The sequence below is a fragment of the Taeniopygia guttata genome, chromosome 3 (assembly GCF_048771995.1).
Source record: "Taeniopygia guttata chromosome 3, bTaeGut7.mat, whole genome shotgun sequence".
Lineage (NCBI taxonomy): Eukaryota > Metazoa > Chordata > Aves > Passeriformes > Estrildidae > Taeniopygia > Taeniopygia guttata.
Genome location: NC_133027.1, coordinates 69,808,033 through 69,830,063, shown reverse-complemented (window position 1 = coordinate 69,830,063; position 22,031 = coordinate 69,808,033). Strand labels below are relative to the sequence as shown.

At 35.1% G+C, this 22,031-nt stretch overlaps 1 protein-coding gene across 10 annotated transcripts in view; it reads left to right on the top strand.

Annotated features, from left to right (window-relative positions):
- RYR2 (ryanodine receptor 2) overlaps nucleotides 1-22,031 on the top strand; it is a 370,524-nt gene that overhangs the window by 175,042 nt on the left and 173,451 nt on the right. For all 10 annotated transcript variants that reach the window (XM_030268235.4, XM_072927080.1, XM_030268232.4 and 7 more), the window contains 7 exons: nucleotides 3,016-3,090; nucleotides 6,085-6,241; nucleotides 12,341-12,505; nucleotides 13,566-13,687; nucleotides 15,629-15,812; nucleotides 16,498-16,633; nucleotides 19,974-20,069. In XM_030268235.4, the coding sequence (XP_030124095.4) occupies nucleotides 3,016-3,090; nucleotides 6,085-6,241; nucleotides 12,341-12,505; nucleotides 13,566-13,687; nucleotides 15,629-15,812; nucleotides 16,498-16,633; nucleotides 19,974-20,069 (935 nt within the window). The remainder of the gene's footprint in view (nucleotides 1-3,015; nucleotides 3,091-6,084; nucleotides 6,242-12,340; nucleotides 12,506-13,565; nucleotides 13,688-15,628; nucleotides 15,813-16,497; nucleotides 16,634-19,973; nucleotides 20,070-22,031) is intronic.

Genomic DNA, 22,031 nt, shown 5'->3' with positions numbered 1-22,031 from the left:
ACCTAAATAGTGCTCTTTATTTCAAACAAAAACCAGGCTTGTCTGTCATTGAGAGGAGTGGAAAAATTTCTTTCACTTCAACTCTGACATCTTATTTGGATTTATTTGTTTGTGTGGGATCCAGGTACACTATTGTTCTTTATATTGCCCTAGTTAATTCCAAGTAACTGAGATTTGTTCCATTATTTTCTTAGTGTGGAACTTAGGATTTGCAGTTTCTTCAATCAAGATTTCTTCAGCAGTATCGTAACACTGTCATTTAATGTAATTTCTGTTAACCTCATTTAATTCCTATTTGTAGTCAGTGAGTTTCAGTGAAATGGTTGCCCTCTCTCTGCTGAACAATACTTTAATAAGAATATAAATTCAATAATGGCTTTCCAGGGGGGTTGACACGTGGTAGTCTATTTTAAACCTGTGTAATTAATTAATTATTAAAATTAAAGATGATATATTCAGATATGGAGCTTTCTTTTTGATGCTTACTGTCTCTTTGTCCCTGCATCCCCTGCAACTCTTGGCAAGCTGGAGTTGAGCGCTGAGAGTGAGCCGGGGAAAGCAGGGCACGGTCCCGCAGGGCCGTGGCGCTGTCCCTGGTGCTGCACAAGCAAACCCGGACACAGGGAGATAAATGCCGTGCCAGTCCCAGCTCTGGTTCGGGTTAAGGTACATGAGCGACAAAGTCAGGAAAAGGATGATGTTTTAAATTTAACTTACAGTCATAGGTCAGACCAAAAAATGGCTTAATTACACCAACTAATTAACTAGATAAAGGCTAATAATAAAGACTAACTGAAAAGTCTCGAAGGTTCTGAATTGCTTATAGATATTTTGTTATGGTAGTTAATATCCTTAATCTATACATGCAGAATATTTGGATAAAATGCATTGGAAAAATAGAAAAAAAAGTCACTAATTCATATGCAAGTGCTAGGATTTCAAATGTATTTTTGTGAGTGAAGTTCATATTGAAATAAGCCATGATGTAATCACAATGTTTCAGCTTTGAAAAAAACCAACAATCCCCACCCAAGCTACCCAAACAAACGACCCACACCCTCCCACTCCCAATCCAAATCCACCAACCAGGGTGAAATCTGATCTGTTATTCTCAAAATGTTACCACATAAACCCAGTCTTGGTCTGTTAGCTGCAGAAGAAGAATTTGAACAAATACCTGATGCACAAAGAGAATATCTGAACAGAGAAATAGCTGAATTCAAGGTTGTTTAACAATTACATTTTACTGTAATAATAAAGGTAAATTTCAGTAAAAAATAAGATTGCCTTGAATTTCACTTCCTTCAGTGAGAGGGAAATGAGAGACTTGCTAATACTTACCACCTGCTCCTAGAATCACAAACTATTGCAGCAAATGGCTGAGATAATACTTGGAGAAAATAGTGGATATAAGGTCAAGGGGTGAATATTGTACATATTTATATCCATCTGTAATTTCTTGCTACGTGGAACACGTGCCATCGTTTCTATTTATACCTGGGTCATGAATGTTCAGTGTTTCTGATTCTGTAATTGTAGTGAGATGTATTTATTTTGTGTTTGGACTAATTTTTTTTCCTGTATGATTCATCTACGTTCTTACACAATGTCTGGGAGTTTTTATTTCCATAATAGTTTTCAATATATTCCAAAATAAATGTTAGCACATCTATAGTTTCATGTATGCTTAACAATACTGAGAAACATATTTTATTTCTTTTGGTTTTGAACCATTTCTTTCAATGCTGGGTTTTCCTCTGTGTTAAACGTTTAGTCCTTCTGTATTATATCCACAGGAGGACTTTGAAAGGTAAAGCCAATAAGTAGCATGTACTTGATTCCAAAACTGTAGTTGTGAAAAATTGCTTTTAGCAAAGAATGGGGAATGCCTACAATTTAGTTATTAATATTCCCTTAAGTTATGTTGCTAGCTATTTTTAGTGGTGCCTGATCTTGACTGAAGTTCACAATATTTACTCAAAACATTAGCTCTTCCAGGATCTATAAAACTAGGCCATTGTTTGGTAGTCTTCCCTGATATGCTTGATCTGATAGTGACATCACTCCTTTCCTTAAGTGACTCTTTTATGTATTTGCCCAAAGGTAAGGCTTAGGCTTTTAAATTGTGTCCATGTCATAGAGCAGAAATATAGGTACAGGCAGGACACAATACAAAGAATGGCTCCCTAAATTTAGAATGGGAATGCTAACTTTCCTTAGTGTTTACTTTGAAGCAAAACAGGGTTATCTGCTCAGTGCTTTTGATGACCTTCGATCTTAAACATGTTGTACATCCAGTATAGATCACTTATCTGTATGTAGAATAATGGCGGGGGAGGGGTGGGGAATCTATCTTTTTTAGTCTTAATTGATGTTTTTCTAGTGATACTTAGATTTCTGGTTATATCCAGGAATTAGAGAGGTCATTACATAGAAAAGTTTGTAAATAGGAAGCTGTTAACATCTGAGATGTGTGAAGACTGTGTCAGTGTGGTTGTTGTTATATCTTAGGTGTTATGGTATTAAAATAAAGTGCTAAATAAGTACATCTTCAAAATTCAGTGTAATAAGTTGCAGTTATCTTAATAGTATAAGCTCTGAGAAAACAATACTTTCCTGGGAGATACATGCAGTGCTCACAAATCTTAATCATTATTTGATACTTGGTTTTTGTTAGAATCTAGAAATATTGTAATTATCAGGTTATTGGTACTGTTTTTCCTCTGGATTCTTCATCTTTAAAACACTAAGAAAAATGTCTAAGCAAATGCTGTATAAACCTTGTTAGTGTGAATGTTACAATTATGGATGGTAAGGACAATTAAAACAAAATTTAAATAACCATGTCCGAAGATTTAATTGACAAGACTGGGTTTTGAATATAATAACCTTTGAATCTGACAAATGCAATAATTGTTTTGACAATCTTAAAATGAGCAATGTGGTTAAATGAACAAAAACATAGGATGATGAATTCTGCTGAACATTTAGTCTGTGCCATTGCTTGGTTTTCAGAACTGTCCATTATGAAGGTGGTGCTGTGTCCATTCATGCTCGTTCCCTTTGGCGACTAGAGACTCTAAGAGTTGCGTAAGTAAAACCTATCTCGGAAAAAGGATGACATTTGGCAAGACACTTTTTGTATCATGAGAGCAATTCTTTAAAATCAAAATGATATGCATCCAGATGAGTAAAACGAAAATAATCCTTTAAAACTGCCTTATATGACTTTCATTAAAAAGTTCCTATAGAGAGACTGTGTGTTTTGATTATTTTTTCAAGTTGTTATATCTGTCAGTGAATTCACAGTTTACATTTTTAGCACATAAAGGACAAAAACAGAATTGGTTTCCATAAAATAAAAATCACTTGTGACATTCCCCCCCCCCCCCCCCCCCCCCCCATCCCTAGCTTGTTTAAGCCATTTGGAAGACTTAAAAAAAAAATTAAAAGAAAAAAAGCAATCATGCATTATTGGAAATGTTGGAGTAATGGTAAGGAATTGTGCCTTTTTTGTTAAGGTAATTGCAGTGTAAAACTGCATTTAAATCATATTATGATATGTGCTTATGATAAAGTTTCTAGTGAGGAATAAATGATTGCTCTTTAGAGATTAAATCAGAGAAGCTTATGAAAAGGTTACATTCCAATGATGCTGTTTCCTCTGTGTGCATTTTATTAATAGGATGACATTAAATGTCAGCGATAGGGCAGTGAGTCTTTTCTTTTTGACTAAAATGGACCCTGAGACACTGATGACAACAATGAAACTCTGGAACGATCTCTGGCTTTTTTTTTTTTCCCCATGGCATTTACTTCCCTCATAAGCAGCACTGGAGGAACGTGGGGATTCAAGTAATTACAGGTTTCTGTTATGACCATCATATACATCACTTTGAAAGGCATTGTATACAAACTTTTGAAGGGTAAACATTTCAATATACATGACTGAAAGAAATTGTAAGAACTGTCAAAACAATTATTACAAAGGGAGTAGTTATCTTTCTTTTTAGGAAACAGGATTTTCTTAAAAGGAAATAAAGAACCCAATCAAATCGCAAGAATAACACTCTCTCCTACACTTCTCTCACCAGTCCATTTCCTGTATGATACTCTAATTGCTATATATGTTCATTGCTGAATTGCAGTCCATTAATATTCAGCCAAATGCTTTATGTATCCATGCTTGAAGTTCTCAATCTATTGCAGTCCTCCCCAGAATGACTGCAACTATAATGCTATGTGAATTTTACATGTTTCTAAAGGAACAATTTTTTTTCTCAATTCTGTTCATTAGTAGAGAATGCTTGTAAAAATTGCCTGGCGGTCTACATGGACAGATGCCCTTGGGATGCCCTGCCATGGGACACCAAATATTATTGCTCAGCATTTCTTTCTTTCCCAAAAGGTGGCAGAGTTCATGCTGGCACACTGCAAAAAATATTTTTAGTAGTCAGAAATGTCTTCACAAGATACTTCCTGCTCAAAAAGCTTCTTTTTGCAAGTGCACATGAATTGCTATTTTTCCTATCCTGCAGGCATGAACTAGAAGCGTGGCTCAATTATGCTATTTTTTTTTTTGTTTTTTTCCTCATGGTCAGTAGCTTTTTGGGGCCAAAAGAAAATTGAATCAGACAAAAGAAAAGGCAGCTCCCCAGCATGACCTGTAATATAAAAGGTGCAGAACCAATGTAATTTACCAGACCCGCCAACACAATACCTGAGATTCATGACCTGACATTTTACCAACTAGAGAAACAGAAGCTATGCTAGAACACTGGACTCAGATGCTCTTTTGTGGAGTATATGGACGTTGCTGTGCAGAAGACAGAAGAAAATAAATGTGTTTCTAAGATATAAAGCTTCCCTATTTCTTTCTACCCAAAGCTCCCTCAATTTAAACAGAAGAGATTATAGATTTCAAAAAAAATATATTTGAGGCGAAAACATTTTTATTCTTCTGTTCCCTTTAAAGCAAATAGCTAAAAAGGCTTAGAAGTTTAATCACTGAAGTGTAATAAATCCTGTTACAAAAAAGAAGCATTTTAAAAAAGGCACTTTGAAAATGTTTGCCAAATTGGTTTTGCATACTTTGCATGCAATATGGCCAACATTAAAGAAGACACATTTAAACAACGGGATGTTGGTGTTAAATAGGTAAGTGCTTTAACCTGATACATCTGTCTGTCAGTGAAAATGAAAATGACTTTAACTTAAACCTGTGTAAGTTCTAACTTAAGGGGAATTTCAGACTTCCATGTGGATACATACAAAAACATATACCTAGATATACAGAAGAAATACATGATTTCCTCTCCAAAATGCAGCATTCACATACTTCTGAAGTGCAAACTTTTGCAGATATATAACTGAAGAAAATTCTGTGAAGACTAGAAAAAGTTATAGAAGTTTTCCAATCTGAAAAGCCTTTGTCTAGTACATACTCCTTAGTAACCCCTACACAAGCTCAGGAATTAAACAGGAACAGCAGCAGGGTTGAATTTTCAGTTTATGGCAAGAAGTTGGAAAGCTGTGACCTGTACTTTAAGGTGAATAATTTTTGGGGAGCTTAGATAAATTTTACCTTTCTTACTTCCATAGAATATGAAGAACCTGGGCCTTTTTTTGCTTAATATTTTTTCATATTTATTTTAGGAAGTTTTATATTTTTATTTTGGACATTTTGTTTTTGCGAAACATTTAAAGTGTGCTTAAAATCTACTGACTACTAAAAGATCTCTGGGAGAGTGGAGAATGGCAGCTGCTGGTAGATGAAATGTTGGAGAGGGAACTGGCAGATCTAAACTCTGTGTACAGCATGAGCCTCCTTTTCTGTAGGCGGTCTGTACCTTCTCTCAAGAGGAACTCAATCTGAACAAAGGCAGCTTGTGCAAAAGAAGACCTTAAGATTATTTATTGGAATGGTTTTATTTGGGATAACCACGAAGTAGCCACTTTCTTGCTGATAATCCAACACATGAATCTTATATTTTGTAGCAACTAGTTGGCAATATATTTTACTTTAAAATATTATTGCCAATAGTTAAAAAAAAATTAATAGATATTTTTTATGGACTCTCTTAGGTGGAGTGGAAGCCACATTAGATGGGGACAGCCATTCAGGCTAAGACATATAACAACAGGAAAATATTTAAGTCTCCTGGATGACAAGAGTCTTCTTCTTACAGACAAAGAGAAGGCAGATGTAAAATCTACAGCATTCTGTTTTCGGTCTTCCAAGGTATGGAATCAGTGCAGCATTAATATTACTAGTAATACTTCCAATCTCTTTAAAAAGCAAGATTTAGATATTTTGTTTGTTGTGATTGCAATAATTATTACAGTTATAAAAACTGATTTAAAAAATTCCAAAATGCAGTCTAATCAATAACTAGAAAGCTTCTTTTACCATACATTCTCTAAGTATTGCTACCTGTCTGTTTGTGGGTTTCTTTTTTTTTTTTCCATGTTAATATGTTGGTTTTTGTTGTTGTTTCATTGCTTGGGTTGAGGTTTATTTATACTGCTTTCCTACTTTTGAGCAGTATACTAATTTCTAATTTGTTTTTGTGATTAATTTCTCTGCTGCTTCACTGCTTATACCTGCTGTCTGACATAGGAAAATTTTATATTGTGAGTTACTGAAATTAAATGGGAAATTCAGGATTTCTCTCAGCAGATACTTTACTGTAGTCTAATATGAAGTTACCAGAGTCTGACTTTTTATTTTGACAGCTCCAATAAGCATTTTGAGTTTAAACCAGTACTTATGTAGTGGGTAAATAATTCTCTGATAAATTCTTAAGTGTCCTTTATTTCTCATACTTTTCATCTTTTTCTGTCTGAAAATTTTCCAACAATAATTTTGTTGTTGTAAAAAAACTGTCTTCTAAAATACAAAGTAACAACAAACAGGATTAGTCAATAACTTCTCTGTACCATTTAATTTATATGTCTATATTTTTTTTTTAATTATTTGCCTGCTTGGGAAGATAAGAAATGATACCCAAAAGCAGGAGGTATATAGCCTTTTGCAATTTGATAACAAAGACTGTAGTTCTGGTGATGGTTTTGAGACCCAGACAATATATCTTTCTTGAAACCAATTAGAAAATCATAGAAATGCTTAAGAATTTTAGGACAATGCAGTGCAACCATATTGGGAATTTCTTTTTGCAGCTGCTATAGATTTCAACACTTGAAAGCAAGAGGGGTAGAATAATTCACTCACTGATTTTCAAGATGGATTATCAGCAGGGATTGCTCCAAAAAGAGTGGAACAATATACTCTTCTCTACTGTTACATGGATTATTTAGTCAAAAAAATACTCAAAGGCAAGAATTTTTAGCAATAACGAATGTCACCTGTTGATATGAATAAGGTGGTTTGTCTCTATTTTCTATGTAGCAGGCACTTGTGCTTTGGAGATTAGGTGATATTGTATTTGAAGTTCCTTTTTATTCTTTTTTGCCAGCCTGAATTTGGAAGTCTCATTTTAAATTATTTTGAGATTTTTTAATTATGAAATTATTTTTTCTGCCATGCTCAAAATGAAAGATTAACATTTATTTTGTTTCTAGTTGCCAAACATATCCTATGCTGAGCAGAGCAGAGACAAAAGGCTTTGGGGCAGGTAGAAACTTGTTATGATAATCAATGCTTGAAGTAATGAGAGAATTTAAAGTGGTATATATAAACTAATCAGCACATGGCAAATGTAATCTTACTGCTGTTTAAGTATAGATTTTTAAAGAAATTGGAAGTCTAAGAGATCATATTTGAGGTAAATGTTGTAGATATCAACATTAATTTTAACAAATTAATTTCTTGGAGGGAATTATAGAGATACCACAGAGGAGGAGGAGGAGTATATGTTTTGCTGAAGATGAGTTGAATCTGGATGCAATCCTCTGTCATGTGCTCTAGAATGACCCTGCTTAAGCAGGGAACTTGGACCAGATGACTCAGTGTGATACTTCCCAACCTGACCCACTCTGTGATTCAGTCTCCTGCTCTGGACTTCTTATAGGAGTGTCACATTTCACTTTATCATCATCATTAAAAATTTTAGGTGCCTTCCCTCTCTGGGAAAGAGTATTAAAAAAAAGACTTCAAATTATAGGAGTGGTAGAAAGGCTTCTGTAAAGAAGTTATGCACATTTAGGGTCTCTTTTCCTCTGAGAATGTTTGAACAAACCATCCAAACTTTCAGTTATATTGTTGTATGTACCTAGCACCCAAAAAAATTATTCATGGATAGGAGGGAGCCGGTAATCTTCTTTATTGAATACAGAGTATATAAATCAATGGGTGTTTCAAGTGGCTAGGTCTTTCTTATTCAAATTTCATCCCCTTTCTTGCCACAGTCATAATTCTTCCTTGCAGTAGGAAGGAGGTGGGAAGAATTGTGAAGCTCCCACTCGTTGTACAATAGTAAGTTAGCTTTAAATAGGCAAAAGCAAACAAGGGAGAGGAAAGTGTTAAGGGATCATTTCCTTCAAGCATGTGAGTAGATAACTTCAATTTCTATATTGAAAACCGGCTTTCATGTTTGCAGAAAATGTATCACCTGCAAACCTGAAGATTCACATGCAAGTATAGAAGCTCAACATTTATTTTTTTTAATACCCTATTTTTTGCAAGGGCTCATCATCTTAAACATATTAGCTTGCCAGTGCTTTATTTAAAAAATACCCCAGAAGAGAAATAGAAAGCTAAAGGGTTTTATTTGTTTGTTTGCTTTGTTTTATTTCTTTTTTCGTGAAAGCTTGACAGTATCACCAAGTGTTGCAAACCACCACCCAGAAGATAAGGGTTTTCTGAGGAGCTTAATTAGCTGTCACTTAATTTGTCTTTCTGGTAATCAGCCTTTGTTCTCTGGTTATCATATATTACCCTAATAATTATCATTAAATTCAAAATATATTATCCTTTAAAGAAGGTGAAATTCAGAACATTATTTTTTTCTTTTTATTCTCCAGTAGTTCTGCTTCATTCAGCACAGGATATCCACAGATTTCTACAATTTATTTCCCAAACATATGGCTCTTTTAATAGACTTGTTTTTGTAGAGATCAAGTTTTGTGGATTTTTTTTCCTCTTCCATTTACTCAATATTGATTCTTTTTGACAAAGAACATTGTTTTAGTATCACTGCTCCACTGAAATAGGGTAATTTTACCAATTTAGTAATGTTTGTACATTCTGTACCAAGTCTGCTTTTCCTGTCGGTAGTCTTTTCCAGTGGACAGGAACACATCAATTTTAATAGTATTGTATGGCGTGTATTTTTATGTCTTCAGCTTTTTCTTTCTTCTTTATTCTAAAATTTAAGGGAAATTATATTAATTTAAAGAGCAACGATAAATAAGCTTCTTGCAGTCAGTGAGGTCTTAAAATATCAGTCCTGAAATTGTGCCACAGAGAGTATGGGCTAGGTCAGATGACAAGAGGTAAAGTTGAAAGGACAAGCCTTAATCAAGGCAATCTGTTTTGGAATGTTATAAGGAATTAAACAGAAACATTAGACTGAAATAATGGTTGAGGTGAGGCTTCAGAGAATAATTTTTAAAAATTAGAATTATATAATTTTTAAAAGATTTTGCTCATTTAGCGCACAACAAAAGTGGAAAGGTTGCCTTGTGCTCTTGTATGCATGGAATAAACAGTGTTTATAAAGAGAACAGCCTTCTGGAGAAAATCTGGCCTATTGTTCAATAAACCTGTTCATTTCCAATTCATTCTTGTTTTGAACTTCTGAGATGGTTTACAAACTGTTGCAAAACCCATTTGTTGCTGTTTGGTCCAGGTGTAATAAATGAAGATTTTTGATCCTTGTTTAGACACGGCTAGCATCTGAAAATGGGACTAGATTACAAATAAAACTGAAGGCTTTATTTGAGAAGAAGCTGTAGGAAGAATTAGCAGATGGTTTGGTAATGACAAGTTACATATGTGGTAAGAGCGTGGCTGGAAACTTGCACCATGTAAGGTCTGTGCCAATGCACCATTCCTGATTAGTGACATGGTGATTTCTGATATTTTTCAAATCCTCATTTTCATTGATGAACTACTGTACTATAGCTAATGAGATTGATGTACTTTCTCAACTACCTGCTGTTTATTGATGTGAACTGAGCACTCCATTCAAATCTTCCCCTTTATAAACAATTTGTGGTTCCCGTTCACTCCCACAAAAAGCTCAATGTCTTTAAGCTCCCAAATGAATGGTGTAATACCTGGTGCCCCCACAGCATCCTCTAGTCTTTTGTTTCTCTCCTACATGTAATTCAACTTTGACACTATATAATAGCTTTCCTGGCTGCTATATTTATTTTGCAGAGCTCGCTTTAATGGGATTGATTTCAGTCTGGGCTTTAAACATAACACAGAGATGTTAGTGTACTTAGATCAGTGAGAACAGTGATCCTCTGGCAAATTGTTGGCACTGCAATTTTTATGCCAAGTAAATTTAATTTTAATTAGGATAAAGATTTCAGTATCAAACCCCTTCACTTTCTGCTACAGCCGGTAGATTTTTAAAAAAGAATGCAAAAATATGTTAAATGAATAATCCCTCAACTCATTTACTGTGCTTTATGAGAAAATTTGTGAATTCTTGTATTCACATCTTAAGAAATTAATTGTAAGACCTGAAAAAAAGGAGATTTTACAATGTAGAAGCAGAGTATGTATTCACAGTATCTTCTAGTTACAAAGAGAATTCAAAAACTGGAACTTTAAATCAGGATTTAATTTATTTTTTCCTGTATCATAATTTATTTGCAATGTCTTATTATAAGTAACTGTTCAATTTCCAACTGTTACTACATTCAGGTTGTGATAGCTTTTGAATTAATTGAATACAACATTTAGAGAAATTATATGAGAAAATAATAGGTTAATAAGGAAATAGAAGCATACAATAACTCTAATTGGCATCAGATGATTAATGAATCAGTCACTACAATGGACATCAGTGGACACGATTTTAGTAAGAATTTCAGCATTTAAGAAGTGCTGAAAGTCATTTATTAGGTAGTGAAATTAACATCTCTATTGAGAAACAATCAGAAAATGAATTGAATTGATGAATATATTATATCTGAAAATGTAATATTATGAAAAGGAATCATAAGAATTTCACCGCCATACCATTGTACTTTTTTTTTTTTTTCAGATGCTTCAAAATGCATTCATGAGTGTAGGCTGAAAACATAGTGATAGGATATTTAAAAATATTTTAAAAATGCTTTAAAAAAACCTTTAATAAGTTAGAGATTATTGTCTGTTTGTATATAAACACCAATCTTTCTCAACTTTCATGTGAAACTGCCTTCCCACATTGTCAGGGCACATGTGTATGAAGTAACCATTCTTCTGATCTTCCATGATGGTAGACAGGTAGAAAAAGAAGTTGTTTTTGTGCCTCTATTTGTAACATTACTCTGAGTAGCTGCAGGAAGATGCTTGTCTCCTGCTGATCAGGAGAAGCCCAGAATATTGAAGCTGTACCTGGTTAAGGGGATCATGTTGCATACAGAACGTACAGCCAAATAGGTATATTGGTCAGTTGAACCTTATGTTTTTGGAGAGATTAAATGGATGATCTGCCAGGAAGAAGGATGCATGGGCTGTTTGTCCATACACGTCTGTTCAGAAGTAGTTTTTGCTTAGGAGAACTAGGCATTGGGGAAACACCTCAAATAAGTCACAAACTCTAGTATTGTTTGGGATATATGTCCTCTCCTGAAACAACTTTTGTCTCTACAGGGTACCAGCTGGAATGATGTGCTGTCATGCCATTAATAGTTTGCAGGCTGATCATGCAGAAATGGATTGCTTTTTTCAGCAAGTGCTGAGCCCATTGTTGGGCAGTGACAGATTAAAGGCCATCTCTCAGTGATTGTTGGATGGAGTTCATCTTTTCCAGGCTGGAAAAAATCCCAAGTGCCCAAGAAAAAGCTTGTGGAGCTTTTTCTCTCTTGTGGAGCTGAACTCCCCTTGTTCAGCTAGGGGAGTCAATGTATCTGGGGTCATTTTGTAAGCTCTTATGTTTCAATAATGACATGTACTGTCAATTATGATCCTAGTTCTTTGCTATGCAGGTGAAATGAATGCACACAGCCTTTCAAGTTTAACAGGCTAGGTTTTTTAATGGATGGGATTTCTTTGTCTTTAATTAAAAGTTACACTTTCCCATTTTTTTAGTAATATCTTTAAAGAAGGATCTCAAATATTCTTTTAGGTCCTCTTCTGGATAATTTCCTAATATTTAATTTTTTATGCAAATATTAACACATTGGTTATTGTTCATGTATACATTTTTTTCTTCATCAGGAAAAGTTGGATATAGGGACAAGAAAGGAGGTGGATGGGATGGGAGCACCTGAAATAAAGTATGGGGATTCAATATGCTTCATACAACATGTAGATACAGGCTTGTGGCTCACATACCAGTCTGCTGATGCAAAGTCTGTAAGGATGGGCTCTCTGCAGCGAAAGGTAAGGCTGTAACAGGAATGTATTTCATGCACCAATAGGGTGGCTGGGGGCTGCGAGGTCGGGAAATGAAGGGAACTATGTGAGCCAGCTAATTTCTGGATTGCAAGTATTTTAAACATGATTGCCAGATGAAAGATTGGGGTTTTTCAGTCACATATTGAAAAGTTAAGTTGTATACTGAATTCTCAAAATGAAGACCTGACAAAGTCCATGTGTTAACCTTGTAGACATTATCTCACAAATATTGATAAATTTGGATATATTTGATTTCAATCTAAAATATTAGTAACAACCTATAGAATATGCTAAGATTCTTTCCTTCAATGTGGTTTGGATTGTGGAGGCTTTTAGTTTAAAGTACTTTTTTCCTCAATGTAAATGTATTACCTTTTGGGCTAGAATGTTCAAGTCTTGAGTCCTGAGAGATTTCTTTATTTATAGAATAATCACAGCCAAGCTGAATGCTAGTTCAGCATCATAAAGTAGGGAAAAAATTCTTTTGCAACTTAACATTGCAGTGTTTTCTGTGACTATTTAACATAGCACAACTACACAAAGCAGAGGTTTAAAATATTTATTTGGATTGGATTGAGCCATCCAATCCATTAGAGCCATGATAACAACACATGAAAAACTGTAAATTATTGGCAATTACTCAAAGCATGGTCAGAAAAGACCAGTGGCACCCTTAGAAATGAGGACCAGTAAAGAATACCTGTTATGACCTTTTCTGTTTTAGGGATTTGCTGGTCTGTAAGGGAAGTGCATTTAATGTTGATAAAGAAAAAGAGCAAACAAAAACCCCTTATATTTTTCTTTTTTTAAATAAAGAATGTTGTTTGCAAAAGCTGTAACTTTGAGATTATTTTGGCACTGAACCTGCTGGCTCAGTACAGGTGCATCCTTGGACATGAGAAACTAAACCCTGAAATTATCTGTTTTTAATAAAGTTATTTTTGTATGTGACTTCATCATTTCCTAGCCTGCCTTCCTATGTGAGTTTTCAGGCTTTTAATTTGATGTCTTATTTTCAGTGACTACTTCTTGCTTTTGTTTTCAGGCAATAATGCACCATGAAGGGCATATGGATGATGGTTTAACACTATCCAGATCTCAGAATGAAGAATCCCGCACAGCACGTGTCATCCGTAGTACAGTCTTCCTTTTCAACAGGTTCATAAGGTGTGCTTTTAAAATGACCTGTTCATCATTTTTCTTCTTTTTTTTTATTTTTCTCTTCAGTTTTATTCAAAGTTGCCATTAACACAAGAGGGAACAATTTATCCTTCAGAAAAAATAGATCAATGCTTCTCAAACTGGACTTTCTGTCAATTCTTTGTGTTATCAGCAGATAAGCATCATGACAGATACTGGTCAATTTCTTTCTCTATCGTCTAAAATTAATTTATTGCTCAATCTTGATTTAAATACATAAACATACTGAAAATGCAAACAAACCAAAAAGAGGTTTGTCCTTGCCAAAATTTGCTTTAAATCATATAGTATGTAAATTAGCTTTTTCTTTTCTAAATATAGTTTTTAAAGGTGATCTTCCTTGAAAAACCTGGAAGAGTGAGATAACTGTATAACTACAGATCTGTAAAAAACACAAATATACTGAAGAAATTAATAGTGTAAAGGAAAAGTTTTATTTAAAATGATACTTTCTTTCTACCCGCACATTACACTTTGCTTGTTTGTTTCCTTTTAATGTTACTTGTTTCTTTAATATTTTGAAACATGAAAAATGTTGTATTGTATTTCATAGTGATTAGCCATTTAAAAATCCTGTCAGATGTGTGCAATTTGCGTTTATCTTCCTATTCCTAAATAATGCTGATAAAATGCTAATTCTCAAACGCTTTTGATTTCAGTAACTGATGAAAGGCCCTTTCATCAGTGTAGCTTGCATTAGAAAAAGAATGATATGCTGTAAGACTATATGGAATGATAAGAATTTCATAAGAACTCATTTGTCACAAGAAAGAAACAATGTGGGAGATGGTGACCTGAAGCAACCATGTCCTAAATAAGGGCACGGACAAAGGCATAGACATATCAATTTGTTAAAAAACATGTAACAAGGTACTTAAAAAAAACAGGACAAAATCACCTGTCAGGAGAATTGTCTACAGTATGACATTTGAAATACAAAGGAAATGTAAGCTGTAGGTCACTTTGTAAATAATACACCTTCATAGAAACTTCTAAAAATGCCATAAAAGATAAAGACAGAGAAAGACAATTTAATGATAAGGTTTCACAAATCAAGATATTGCTAAATTACAGTGGAGATTTTTGTGGAGTGCACAGGGAGTCCAAGGCAGTGTTTAGCAGTTTAGTTTTGGCAGAATGCTACTTCAAGATGAAAAAACTGAATTGGAGAGGATGAAAATTACTCTTTTATGTGTATGCTCCGGTTCTTCCTCACAAAGTCAGTAGAAAAATTGTGCTTTGGATAACATGCTCACAATAAAAATTTAGTTTTCTTTAAAACTTTTGTAGCTATCCTTTTGAAACTTTGCATTATTTGCAAAGGGGCAGATGTAACCTGGATGAGAATAGTCAGCCTTCTACTTCTAAGAGAGAATGTTCATAGACTTCAGCAAGGACAGGCTTGAATTGGATATCGGGGAAACAAAAAGGCTAATGAAGAGCTGAGACAGAGTGTGTAGTGTTGCATCTTTCCACACTGAAAAGGTCTTAAAAAACAGGTTAGAGATGTGTTTGAGTGCCTCCATGGCCAATCTGGACCCTCCACAGCACCGCAGGACTGGTCTCTTTAACTTGAGTCCATTCCAGTTTCATGATGTTTTGTACTGGTTTACAAACTTCATCTTTTGCTCTGCCTCTGAAACTGTCCATCCATAGATAGGTTATTAAAATGTGTTTTTTTGATTTGAAAAAATATTACCAGAAATAACATTTTTAATCTTTCACATTTTGTTTGGGAAGGAAGGGGTAGGTTGGTAAATGGAGAATGGGTAGATATGAAGAATTTTTGACAAGTTACTGTCAGAAAATGAGCTTTGGCATCCAAACAATCTTTTCTTTTAAATAAAGAGTTTGAATGATAAAGTAAATTCATTTTCAATTCTCAGGAGAGTTTGCATCTTCTTGCAGGGGCCTTGATGTTCTCAGCAAGAAAGTGAAGTCTTCCACCATCGATTTGCCTATCGAGTCAGTCAGTCTGAGCCTGCAGGACTTGATTGGCTACTTTCACCCCCCTGATGAACATTTGGAGCATGAAAACAAACAAAACAGGCTCAGAGCACTGAAGAATCGCCAGAACCTCTTCCAAGAAGAGGTACTTCTCTCAGTTTTACTCCCAATCTTCCACTACGTATCTGCAAGTATTCTTTCACAGTATCTGTACTGTTGATGTCTAATATGGATTATGCTTGCAGTGAGTTTTTTTTATCCTGTAAGAGTCAGACTGTTTGCTACATTCATAATCTCTCTAGATCTGCTGTTTGTCTTGCATATTTGAAGAAATACATTTATGGACTTCTTTTTCCCTTTATAATGAAATTAGATGACCTTGTGCATTGAACTCTACCCATAATTTTCTCCTCATGTGTGAATCATTTTTTTCTGTTATAATCTCATGATTTACAAGGATGTTTTGGTTTACTAAGCATTCTTTAAGCATTTTGTTTAATATTGTGTGTTATTTCTCTGGTAATAATAGTTGCCTATACTTTGTCAGATGTGTAAACATCCTCCAGAATAAAATCTTGCCTAAAATTATGTCAGTAATACTGTTTATTTTGTTTTAATTTGACCATCCGAAATGGCAGATGTTTATTACCTCCATCAAGGAAAATTTTAAATTTTCTGTTGAGATTGTTGTTTGACTTCATGCACATACTCTTGTGTTTTTCATATCCGGTCTTTCATGTTTTGTTTTCTTAGATTTTTGAAAATCTTTTGTGTTTGTATCTAAAACTACTTTTTTTTTTCACTGATGATATAAGCTTTTTTATTTTTAGGGTATGATCAACCTTGTTCTTGAATGTATTGATCGCTTGAATGTATACAGCAGTGCAGCTCACTTTGCAGATGTAGCTGGGAAGGAGGCCGGAGAAGCATGGAAATCTATTCTGAATTCTTTGTATGAATTACTAGGTAAGAGATATTATGGATTACTTCGATAGTTCTAGCTCAAAATAGTGAAGAAAAAAGAATAAAGAATTACATAACTGTTGTAGTACAGAAGAATTTCCACTGTGTAGAAACTTAGAATAGATTTTTGCACTTGTAGTTGTTTGATGTATTAACAATCAATTAAAGAAGTTATGTCAGGAATTCTAAACTTATAAAGTATCCAAACTAGGTCCAGAGAGTTAGCATCTCTGTGAAATGAAGTTATGACCTTTTGGGGTGTAGATGATAGACGATGGAGTCTAAAATTTTGTGGCTTGGTTATTTATAGATGTTGGTTAGAGTTGATTTTTTTTTTTTTTTTTAATTACAGTTTAGTTTATCTCTTGTTACATTAGGCACAGTGCAGACTGGAGAAAGTAGTGGATTGATTTCCAGTTGGCAAGGCTAGAAAATTCCTTCTGAGGAGTCTGCCTGTTTTGTACAAAGTATTGCTTCCATGGACTTGTAGTGATAAGAACAGCACAAAAGCTTTTGTTGACTTCCCAGTCTTTGAGCCCCTCCTGCCCTCTGATGTTACTTCTCTAACTGCATTATCTTCTGGAAGCTAATGCTTAGCAAGCTTGGCTTTGATCTGGCTATGATGAATTTGTACATTGCTCTGTTCTGAATAATACTGGATCTGTACAGTAATTACACAAATGACAAATGGATATTGCTTTCTCAGTCTTGCTTCAGCAAACAGTATTTTGTTTTTTGAGTCTGCACATAAATAAATGTAAATTGTGATGCCAGAATTCATGTCTTTTGTCATGTAATTGACGTTGTGTTGTATTTCACTGTGATGAGAATGAAGGCATTTATAGATGCTGAGACTGGATACTATCACATATAAAAATCATATAATCTTAGAATGGATTGGGTCATAAGAAACCTCTAAAGATGATCTAGTCCAGCCACCCTGATTGCAAAAGATACTTCCTTATATTCAATCTAAGTCTACTGCCTTTCAATTTGAAATAATTGACATATATATACTAAAGAATCTGTCCATTCTCTATCACAAATAGTACTAGATCCTTTTGCATTACAAAAGAATGTGCAGGAATATATGCAGTGATGTGATGTTAATGTCTGACTGACCACATCATGGTTTTTATTTCTTTAAAACTGAATGCTGGTCTTGTTCAGAGTAGTAGGCGATAAGAAAAGCAACTGTAGGATGCTATTTTTTGTTTGTAGTTTAAAGTGTCTGTGTGCCTCATTTAATGCACAGCTTTAACCAATGAATACAAACCTTTCACAAACTTGTGCTGTGCAGCATTTACGAAACCATCTGTGTCTCATTACTGTTAATGAAGTTAAATTTAGTGATGTGTTAAGCACTGAACTGTTACTGCCTTCATTTATGTTCCTACCTGAAGCACAGCAAGGTTGTGTGGCTTGCCTATAACCAATAAAAAAGTCACTGTCAGAAAAAGGTGTTCCTTCGTTCAGATCTGTGTGTTTTTGTGGGAATCCAGGGCTTCCCTCTGGCTGCCCTGGCAGGTCTGGGACCCTGGCAGGGGTCAGGAACCCCCCTGTACAGAGCCCCGAGAGACACTGTCTGTGATCTCTGTCCATGGAGAGGAGTTTTCAATCTTACAGGATTAATTACAAGCTTTGCGTGTTTGATAAGAGTAATAATTAAGTGTGACACGGGTGCAAAAGTAAAATTTTAGGTTTTTAGATTAGGGGTTCAGAGGGGACAAGATGGAGGAAATTGGGTGTGTCTTGTCCTTTTCCTCCTTCTTCATGCCCTCCATGTTTCACTGTGGTGTTGGCATTTTTCTATTGGTTTAGGCTGGGAACACACTGTTCAACGTAGATGATAGATATTGGCACATTATTGTAAATATAGCACACGTAGTTTCTGGTATATAATGTTTGTAACATCCCACTGGAGGCAGAGCCCCACACGCTGCCCTGCAGGACAGACCTGCGGCAGGGCAGCAGAACATGTTATAGATAAGCAAAAATAAACAACCTTGAAAATAGCACATACGAATTATGACTTCTTCTTTGGCAACGGGGCAGAAAGACAGAGACTTTCTACAATCTCGGAATCACCAATACCCACAGATTCCAACATGTTTTAACAAGATGTTCCCCCTCTTATGATTCCCAAGTATTTTCAAATAACTGTGGTCATAATTGCTCAAAGGTGTAAGATTTCAGGGTACCTATTTTTTTCTATTCTATAATGTAGCAATAAGCAGGGTTTTGTTTGTTTGTTTTGCTATTAGGGTTTGATTTTCCTCATCAGAAAAGTGGTGAGGAAACTACCAGTTTACAGAATTGTCAGTGCCCCAATGTTGCTGTTCCTCTTTGCAGATAGTTTCATGTCATATTTATGTTGTAAGTCTCTAAGTTTAGCCTTTTATAAATGAAACAGCATAAAAACATAGTAAAAATCTACCACAATGAGTTTGTGCAATGACAAAACATAGATTTTAAGAGGCCATTGGTTCTTAGCAGAACCAATAGTCTCTGCTGCTGGAAATAATCACAGAAACTTCAAGTTGAAATAGTTTGTTGGTGGCACTGGAAAACAATTTTAAGAAAACCGGCTTGAGCTGTTCCACACATGGAACAGAAATCTTTGTGCTTCAGTCCTTTCTTGGAGTAAAGCAGAGGCTTCCCTGAGAGCCTGTGTGTGTGCACATGCCTGCAGATGCACATAATCCAGGACAGGACAAGCTTGTGGGTGCCTGCAGTGTTCAGGGGGATTTCAGCTCAGTTGTACCCACCAAGTCAGGGCATGATTCAGTCTACTTCAATCTCAGCTTTAAGCATGAGGGTGAAACGGATTCAAATCAGTTTCCTCCTCCCTACAACATTGTCAAAAGTATATCAAACAGTTCCTAGACATCTATCTTGTTTTAGTTCCTATTACTCTTGAACAAATGTATTGTAACAGTAGAAAATAATTTGCATTCATCGCCTATGTTGTTGGCTTTGCACTGCTTTTGCAATGTTTTCAGTCATTGCAAGAATACTGTTTTACACAAACATTTCTATAGTAGCAGCTAACTTCTGTGGTGTAAGTACAGGCTTCTTCATGTTGAGCATTTTGTATGGATTATTGTATGGATTATTGAGATGATTGTAGAGCCAAAATAATTCAAATTCCCTAAAGGTCGACTTGATAGCAAAGGTATTTCTTATGCTGAATTCTAACACTTATATTATTTAAATTTAAATCTAGAACATCAATAATTATCTTACTGGATCCTTTCTGACAAGAGAATATGGGAAGTATTTAAATTTAAATGAACTTATAACTGTGATTTAATTTCTCTCTCTCCCTCTTTTTTCCCAATAGCGGCTCTGATTCGAGGAAATCGTAAAAACTGTGCTCAATTTTCTGGATCTCTTGATTGGTTAATCAGCAGATTAGAAAGACTGGAAGCCTCTTCTGGTATGCTTTTTAGTATTTTAAATTCCTTATTTGACCAGTTCTGAATTCTTTTAAGTTGGTTATATACTTGTTCAGCCTCATTATAATGAAGTTCTTATTATGAGACAGTAAATTATGTTAATGAAGTGAGATTTGTAACATTTTTTACACTGATTTCAGTTGTACTTCTAGTTTAAGTTCTGGCAGTCTTGCCTTTTCCTTGGTCAGTTGGATGTAGTGTTACCTTTTAATTCAGAAAAAAAAAGTATTTGATAAAATAGCTGTTCAATAGTGTAAGTTGTATTAAGTTGTTTTCTAATGCTAGTATCTTCCCTTTTCTCTGTAAGCCTGCTTGTTTTTCAGGATTTGCATCAAACTAAATATAACAGAAGTCATATGGAATAGATATAATTTGTTCTGCCTACCAGTGTTTACCTATGTAATACACATACATTTCCTTTTGAAACACCTCTTTTACTCCTGAGATGTAAATTTCTATTTAAAATTAAAAATAAATATTTTTCAGTATCAGTTGATTCCATTTTGCTTTAAATATAGTACTTTTTGCAATTTGTTTGGAAGGTGGCCCTCTTGAGAGCCTTTCAAAGACTTCTTTTTTGTAATAATGCAAGAGTAAGTTCAAAGGGCAGGAAGATTTGTGGTCAAACCAATGGGAAATGTAGTTACAATAACAGTGTTGCATTGCTCTCCAGTTACATATCTGTAACTTATTCCCATCATCTTCTTGGTTTAGTGTCATATGTTATTCCATGAACTGGAAGGAACATAATGATTGACTAAAGAGTTGTCCTCAGGAACTGAAATTACATTCCCCATATGATTGTTTCCCTTCCTCAGTCATGTGTCAGATTGATGGTGTGCTCAGGAGCCTTGAAATATTAGGGCCAGGAAGGATGTCCCCGATTGCAAAAGTTCTTTGTTTTATATTAGACTGGTAAACATTTGGAAAAAAAATGTCATAGGCATAGTACAGCCTTTTACAGCGGCAGCAATAAATGAGAAATACCCTGCTATTGCTGAATATTCCACATAGTTCCAGTTGTCTCAGTACAGGTCACCATTTGATATATATTAATAAATGTCTTACCTTGGTTTTATCAAGGAATCAGCAGCAGCCGTGAGATCAGATGTGCCCTATAGTAAACAAGGTGTTTGTGTTCCCCTCAGATTTTTCATTAAACATTCATGGGCATTTTGTTTATTTGCCATAAATCTGTTCCTGAGATGAACTGACTGACAACATGGAAAAATATTGTCAAATTTCAGTGGCAGGAGTGTTCTCCCTCTCAGAGCTGAGGGTAAACTGGCACGACATTCACTAGCTGATTGACAAGATCTGCGATGGTTGATTGCACTTGTAAAGAGCAGTTACACACTGATGCTTCTCCTCTTGTAGGATTTTCCCTTTGTCAACTCTTGGGGCAAGCAGAGAGTTTAAAAGTCAGTTATTCTTGGGGCTGAGACTGGTATAGAGACTTTGAAGCATTTGCCCACTTAAGCCCCTCCAGACAGCAATGTTTTCTGGAAGTACTTTTGCTTACTTTTGAAGAGTTTTGTTTCATGTTTTAGTTGCAGATCTATGGCCTTGGGGCAGGGGACCTGTTTTACTACAGGATTACTTCCTACTCCTGGCATGTACCTGATCTTTTTCAGCTGGTTGTTTATGCTCTGAATGCTTGAGCAGCTCAAAAGATGAAGCAACTTTAGCTCTCAGCTGGTGACTCAGGCAGATGGCTGCTTACAGCAGGGGTGTCTAGTTAGAGGTTTGTAGATCATCCTGTCGTTGCAGTGGGTACACTAGGGTTGGTGATCCTTGCTAAATAGATGTCACAAGTGAACATAATTTGTGTTGGTTTACATTATTGTTTGGGGAACCTGCTCTGCAGAGGCTGTGATCTCCTTGCTCTATTGAGCATTTGAGTAACTGAATTTCAACTGAAACATTTGAAAAATGTCAAAAGC